At 49.3% G+C, this 7,741-nt stretch overlaps 1 protein-coding gene across 1 annotated transcript; it reads right to left on the bottom strand.

The window, feature by feature from the left end:
- Positions 1-5,751: 5,751 nt before the first annotated feature.
- Positions 5,752-7,516, bottom strand: TRAPPC5 (trafficking protein particle complex subunit 5). Its single transcript, XM_050926008.1, has 2 exons — positions 7,372-7,516; positions 5,752-6,446 (listed from the first exon to the last, which is right to left on the bottom strand). The coding sequence occupies exon 2, from the start codon at positions 6,440-6,442 to the stop codon at positions 5,876-5,878; it is 567 nt and encodes a 188-aa protein (XP_050781965.1). The 5' UTR covers positions 6,443-6,446; positions 7,372-7,516; the 3' UTR covers positions 5,752-5,875.
- Between the last annotated feature and the right edge of the window lie 225 nt (positions 7,517-7,741).

The following is a 7,741-nucleotide window of genomic DNA, read 5'->3' as shown; positions in this document are numbered from 1 at the left end:
CCCTGGGATGAGGGAGCCCCCAGTTCAATTTACTCCTTTCCGGGTGCAGGTGAGAAAGGATGTGGACATACCACAGGTACATGCTCCACACTTCTGAAGGACAATAAACCCATCAATTCTCACTAGAAAGAACATTTTGAAGATTTCCTTAACCGTAATTCTATGGTTGCAGTTGGAGTCCTCAAGCAAATCTCTCAATGACCATTTAGGGATGAGATCAGAGACCCTCCCAATTTCTATGAGGTACACAGTGCCACCAAGCAGATGAAGAACAAGGCAGCACATCTAGAGGGGATCCCTGCTGAAATCTTTAAAGACGGTGGACCAGAGCTAATTTGGCAGCTTTACCTGCTTATCCTTAAAATCTGGATAAAGGAGGAGATACCCAGTGAAATGAGGGATGCCTTGATTGTCACCCTCTTTGAAAAAGGGGATAAAGTGGAATGTGGAAATTATCATGGTATCTTCCTCCTAGTCATTGCAGGCAAAGTTCTGGTGCAGATCCTTGCAACCTGCCTTCTGCCTCTGTCAGAAGAAGTTTTACCGGAGTCACAGAGTGGTTTCTGACCATGTCATGGAACTGCAGATAAGATCTTCACAGCATGGCAGCTGCAAGAAAAGTGTTGGGAGCAAAACCGAACACTGTACATGGCTGTCATTGATCTAACTAAAGCCTTTGATTCAGTGAATCGCTGTGCCCTCTGGACTGTACTTTCTAAGATTATATGTTTTGATAAATACATCAAGTGTCCTAAAATTGCTTTATGATACCATGAAAGCAACTGTTCTGAGCAGCACTGTCTCCCAGAGTGAACCTTTCAAAGTACAAACAGGAGTCAAACAGGGCTGTATCATCGCTCCAACCATGTTTGAGGTTTTTATTGCCGTCATTCTTTTACAGAATGGATGGAAAGCTGGTCAGGCATAGCAGACTGAAAGCCAAGAGTAAGATCTCCACAACAACTCTTGTGGAACTTCAGTATGCTGATGACAATGCAATCTTCGCCCACTCTGAGAAAGATCTTGAATGTGTTTGCCGATGCTTACACATGTCTTGGTTTCACTCTTAATATCAAGAAGACTAAAGTGGTCTATCAGCCCTCTCCAAATGAGGAATTACATGCCCCATCTATCAAAATCAATGGAGTGACACTGGAGAATGTCAATAATTTCCTCTACCTTGGAAGTCATTTTTCATCCAAGGCAGATATTAATGCAGAAATTCAACATCGCCTGAGCTGTGCCAATGTAGCTTTTTCTAGCTTATGACACAGGGTTTTTGAAGATCACAATGTTCGACAGACACTAAGCTTCTTGTTTATCAAGCCGTTATTCTCCCAACACTGTTGTATGGGTTCGAAACTTGGACAATCTATAGACACCACTTGAAAGTCCTTGAGAGGCACCATCGACGCTGCCTTTGTAAGATTCAGAAGATCAAATGGGAAGACGGGCACACCAATATTAGTGTTCTGGAAGAGGCAAGGACCATCAGGATCGAGGCAATGATCATCCGTCAGCAGTTCCACTGGACTGGTCACATTGTCTGGTGCTAGAGCATTGCCTCCCAAAACAGGTCCTGTTCTCTCAGCTGAAAGAAGAGTACTGTAACGTGGATGGACAACGGAAGCATTATAAGGACTTGCTGAAGGACAATCTATAAAAGTGTAATATTGACATTGACACTTGCCCAGGATCATTTAAAATAGAGTGAAGTCCTATGTGATGATCCTCTGCATTTTGAACTTGCTCGCTGAAAAGCTGAAGAGGACAAGAGGCACAGGAGGAAGGAGAGACTGGCTCCCAGTCATGGTCATCAGCCTCTTGCTGATTCTTAAAATATCTGCCCTCATTGTATAGAACTTGTGGTTCAGGGATTGGCCTTATTAGCCACCTGAGGACCCATAACTCCCATGGAAGATGATCATACCCAGTAATGAGTGATCACCCATCATCACATGCTCTAACCACTGAACTGCTCTGATGTGGGGGTCCCTCAGTCTCTCCTGTTGAAGCTGTTCCACTTTGGCTAACTAATCACAGAGCTTCAGCAGAAGACCAAGGGAGCCCCACATTATATTATCCTGTCGCTTAGTGATTAGAACACACTCCTGAGAGGTAGGAGACCCTTGTTCAAATCTCCCTCTGGAACAGGAGGGAATTGAAACAGTTAGGTGGACAGCACCACCTCCTCCAGCAGCTGGATTTTGAGTGGGACTTGATCCAGCAGGCAGCATCCCAGCACCCTAACAGATCAGGCCCCACCTGCAACTTAGCTGGAATCCCATCTTCCCCAGGTTTGTGAATGGGGGTTGTGGGGAAGAGAGGCATCCAGAAGGCTAGACGCTGCTGTGCACATGCCCTGAGATAGAAACACAGATGTTGAGGGAACCTTTACATTTAAAAATTAGGTGCCAAATGAATCGGATCGGAAGATTTGTGGATCACAGCAAAGCCTAAAGCTAGAACTTAGGTATGTAAACCTGAGCCATAAGCACCTAAGCACCGTTGTGGATCTGGGCCTTTGTCCTCTTTAGCTTTGAACAGGTGGAACCTATAGTAATCAAGTTGTCTTGATTTGCACCTGTACCTTATGGACCTGAGTGGATGGGGAAAGGGATGTGGTTTTGATATGCAGTGTTTGCTGGCTGACCACCCCTTCCCTCTCCTTGCTTGAAAGGAACACCTTGGGGAAGGTGATAACTGGAGCGTGCAGATGGTGCATTGGGCTAGGAGTCATACCAGTATCTTCCCCAAGCTCTGCCACCAACCTGCTGCGTGACCTTGGACAAGTCAGTTCCCCATATCTTTTACCTGTCTGATTCCACCGTGATCTTTGGTGCAGGGGCTGTGCCTCACTGTGGCTTTGTCTGCGTGAGTTACGTAAGTTTATGTCGACATAAGTTACGTTGCTCAGAAGTGTAAAAAACCCACTCCCCTGAGCGACGTAACTTACATCAACTTAATGCAGTGTCTATAAGGAGACGCTCTCCCATCAGCATAGCTTCCACCTCTCGTTGAGGTGGATTAATTACATCAATGGGAGAGTGCTCTCCCATAGACTTACCACATCTTCACCAGACCCGCTAAATCGCCACCGCTGCATTGATCACAGTTGCGCCGATTTAGCACCATAGTGAAGACAAACCCTGTGCAGCTGTGCATCACCCAGTCCAATGCAGCCCCAATCTGTGTTGGGGCCTCTCAGCGCTACAGTCGTACCAATGGCAACAGGCAACGGACTCTGGGGTGTCCCTTGGGCTGCCTCCACATTACGCAGTACCTCCGCTCCACACAGACTCTGGGCATCAGTAACTGGCACTGTGTAACAGAACCTCCCATTGTACTAAAGACAGCTAAAATACCCGAACATTAACTTTCCATGGAACCAATTCACGGGTGGCATGTATGCTTAAAGAGAAGGAAGATGACAGTGCCTTAACTGTCAGCGTGCAAGAAGGGTGCTCACATAAGAACTAGAGGGGAAATGTCTATGTGACACTCTCACTTTCAAGAGATGATTCACACAATCCGCAACTGTGAGAACCTGTTGCTTATTGTTCTTTAATGGTGCCTGGAACAAAACCTTGCTTTGAGACTCAAGCGTTGAGGAGACATGCACATGCAGGCTGGGTATAAACTGATTTTATTTGTAGTTAGACAGGTCCTGCTAGGCTTTCCCAAGATTATATACAGCACTCGTTCCCCAAAGAGCATGAACAATAGAAAAGTGATCAGTAAAACCAGCACCACACAGAATGCAAAACAATCCATTTCTTTGTGAACCATGGAATGAGCGATGAACTTGAAATGGGGATGGGGAAGGGTAACAACCTGACAGAGAGAAATGAAAAAAGGCCATTTTAACTAAACTGAATTTTAGTATGTTTACTAGGAAAAAATGATCAGCTTGGCAAAGATCCAAAAGATCTGAGTCTCTGGTTAAAAGGGGCTCACTGTCAACCTGAGGATTTTGAAATTCCAATTTTTGACAGAACCTCCCTTTATATAACAACATTCTGACTATTTCCATTTTAACTCGAGTTTCTTTTAAAAAAAGACGTGTGAGGGGGAGGGGAAGCTTGCTCCTCTGTTGATGCTTTTAATGCTCTTTTCAGCAAGGAAGAAACTGACAACAGAGGAATAGTGAAACTGACGACATGGAATTGCTGCACAAAGGAAAGGAGCAGAAAAGAGGAATCTCTTTTCTTTGCTGCTTCCCATCAAAGTTATATTAGGAGTTACTCCCAACTGTCACAGATGCAGAGTTTTCAGTGAGATTTGTTTTCAAGCCAGTCATGTCCCTTTCATTAAGCTTGCACTGTAGGGGTGGAATAAGGTATCACAACTCATTGCCTACTGAACGTTTAGGGGCAGCAACTCCTCCAGCAAGACCAGAGGCTGCCAGACATCACATCTCAGCTGTTTCGAAGGTTAAACGAAGCATCAAGTTTCTGAAGAAAACCCCCACTGCTCCTACATTCAGATCTCCTTCACACACTGTAAAGCAACAGCAACAGGGAACATGTTCCCTGTGGCAGGTCACCTTTCAGGCAAGAAGCATGTTAAATCTCATCTGGGGACAGCCTGGCTATTGGCTTGGTAAAGAGCCCTTGTGCTGCCTAGTTTTGTGTTTCCATCCTCACCAGGCACTGAGCGTACATGCCGTGGGTTGAAAGCGTGAGCGTGCTATGCTTCATTTTAACCCTCAGACTAACTGACCCATTCAGAACCTGCGTCATGGGCAGACGGGGAAGCTTCTGACACAAACTCTGTCCCCGTCCCTCCCCACTAGTGTGTCTCAAACCTGCCTTGGAGGGATCCGCTCTAGAAGGCAGAGGAGTGTTCAGTGCTGGGTTTTGCTAGGACTGTCAGTCAGGGCAGCTAGTTGCAGCTGGCTGAGTGAGTGGTTCTGGGGTGTGGCTGCCTGTCCCACTAAGAACCACGCTGAGTCTGACACACTCAAGCAGTCAAAAAGCAGAAGTCAGAACTGCTGAAATAGGCCAGAGCAGAAGCAGCAGCCTAGGTGTAAAGACGCTGCAGCCCCGGAACCAGCATTTCTTGACTTTAGTTTATTAAACGAGGGAAAATTTCAGTTTTCTCCAATCTTGAAAAACAAGTCACACACCCACCTCCTGTGGGGTAACTTGCTCTCCGATCAGCTCTGGAGATCGGGGGTTAGGCACACAGGGAAAAAACCTCCTGATGCTGCCCCACCAACATATCTCAGCTCTGCACACAGGAGAGACCATCTCTTAGGCTCTGAACTCTGCTCTTGCCTGAGTACGTTTACACACAACAGGGAGGTGTAATTCCCACTCAGGTGGTGATGCACACGCTAGCTCTGTTCAAGCTGGCACACTAAAAACTGCAGCAGCAAGGGCTAGCCACCAGAGTACGTACCTAGGATCTCAGACGGGATTATGTTCTGGCAGGGGCGGTGGCTCAAGCTAGCTGAGCACAATCCTGTCTGAGATCCTAGGTATGTACAGGGTGGTTACCCCAGCCATGTGCTACATTGGTATTTTTAGCATGTTAGCTCAATTAGAACTAGCCTGCATATCCCTACCCAAGCTGGGAATGACAACTGCCAGGTAAGGGTAGATGCATCTTTGGTTGCCAGTTGGCATCCTTGGCAGAAGCCAAGAATTGAACAGAGGGGTGGGGGAAGGGAAGAGGGGCAACTGATATGGTGGGGAAACGTGTTCCACTGGAACTGGGCTGAGGCCCCCTCTGCTTCATGCAGGTTCATTCTGATCTACACACTGGCTGCGCCAGACAAGTCACGGCACCCCTTTGAGGACATCCTAGCACAGTCCTTTTAGTTACAGTGCACATGTACAAGAGCAGCACGTCAGCTCCCCCCGCAGTGTGCTCAGCGGCCGTCCAGGGCTTTGTCTCGCGCGATGACGGACTCATCAAATTTGATCATGAGGGTGGTGCCCTTGTGCCAGTGGGCTGTGACCTTGGCAGGGAAGCCGCTGTAAGTGAGGATGGCTTCCACGATGCCAGCTGTGAAGGAGGCACAGTTGAGTGTGCTGTTCTCCTTGGGCACCGAGATGTACGTGTTGATCAGCGGCTCTTTCTCGATAATGTAGTAGGTCTTGTCATCATCATTGGCCTGCTCCAGCTTGTCTGCCTCCTTTCCGAACAAGGCCTTCCACACCGTCACCTTGATGAAGAGGAGAATGTTGATGACCTTGGTCTCTCGCTTGCCGTTTTTCTCCCGCATGACCAGCACATCCAGGATGCGAGCTCCCACCTGCTGGCCCAGCTCAGAGAGCTTGTTCTGGAGCTCTGAGACGGAGTACACCCGGTTCTGACAGTACTGGACTATCTCGGAGAAGAGCAGAGAGAACGCGCTCAGGCTGACCTCCATCTTTGGCCGGGTCAGAGACCGCTCCAGGATGGCAGATTTCCCACGCGTGAAGCGTGAATCCATTGTCCTAAAGGAGCAAGAAAATATTCAGTTCTGTGGGACAGGGACCATCTGTTACGGAGTGTCTTTGTACTGCCTGGCACTATGGGGTCTTGACCGCATCTGAGGCTGCAAAGTGTTACTGCGATACACATAATAAAAATAAAATAAATCTGATGAACAAATCTCTATAGCACCTTTAATTCCCAAGCGCTTTCCAAACAATACCTCTGCAGGGATCCGTTCCTCAATGTTGAGAGGCAGCCACCTTTAGGTTAGATTAGAGGAATAGCTCAGTGGTTTGAGCATCAGCCTGCTAAACCCAAGGTTGTGAGTTCAATCCTTGAGGAAGCCATTTAGGGATTGGTCCTGCTTTGAGCAGGGGGTTGGACTAGATGGCCTCCTGAGGTCCCTTCCAATCCTGATATTCTATGTTTATACAGGGCTCCCTGGCCCAGTGTGGAGATGCAACCAGGCTTAGAGTGGGGCACAAAGAAGGAGCCATTCAACTGAAACCTCACAGGGGGGGAGGACTGAATTTGGGGAACTAAACATTGACACCAGATTTGGAATTTGGCTGAGATGCCGGGGTAACTCCCCAGTAGGGTGACCAGATGTCCTGATTTCGAGGTCTTTCTCTTCTATAGGCTCCTATTACCCCCCAAGCTCTGTCCCAATTTTTCACACTTGCTGTCTCGTCACCCTATTGCCCAGGATTTATACAACTGCCCTGGTCCTTGGAGGGACCCTGAGGACCCCACAATACACATGGTGATTGGACACCGACGTCCCTGTGACCCAACCCCATCACCCTGTCCCTGCCACCCCGGTGTCTGCCGCCAACCCCACTGACCCCAGCACCACGAGCCAAGGCCAGGGACGGCCCTGCCCCTCCCCCAGCGCCCCCGGGGGTGCCGCCCCGCCCCGCCCCGGGGCTCCGGCCGGGCACTCACGCGCAGCGCGGCGGGGGCGGGGCGCTTCTCTCCAGGAGGGGGAAGAGGGACCTGAAGCCAATGAGCCGCCGCAGTTCCCGGCCCGCTCTGCGCTTTACGGCCACCGCTGCTGCAAAAGGGCCGCGCTGCAACCGCGAGCAGCCGGAAGAGGCAGCGGGGAGGCGGGGTTTAGTCACCACAGCAACCGGGATTCGGAGTGGAGGGGCAGGGGTCATGTGGTAACGGCTCAGCCGGCGGCAGGGAGGGGTGGTACCGGGGGCGTGGCCTAAGGGGTGGGCGTGGCTCGTTATCAGCCGCCAGGTTCTAGGAAGCGGGCGAGACTCCCCTGGGAGGTGTGGCCTAAGGGAAGGGGGTGTGGCTTGTTGCGAAG

This window comes from Gopherus flavomarginatus, chromosome 16 (assembly GCF_025201925.1).
Source record: "Gopherus flavomarginatus isolate rGopFla2 chromosome 16, rGopFla2.mat.asm, whole genome shotgun sequence".
NCBI lineage: Eukaryota > Metazoa > Chordata > Testudines > Testudinidae > Gopherus > Gopherus flavomarginatus.
Note: the sequence above shows the minus strand (reverse complement) of the source record. Positions and strands in the feature narration are given on the sequence as shown.

What these genes read in the sequence shown, in the direction of transcription:
- TRAPPC5 (XM_050926008.1), bottom strand. Translation starts at nt 6,442, where the DNA reads ATGGATTCACGCTTCACGCGTGGGAAATCTGCCATCCTGGAGCGGTCT.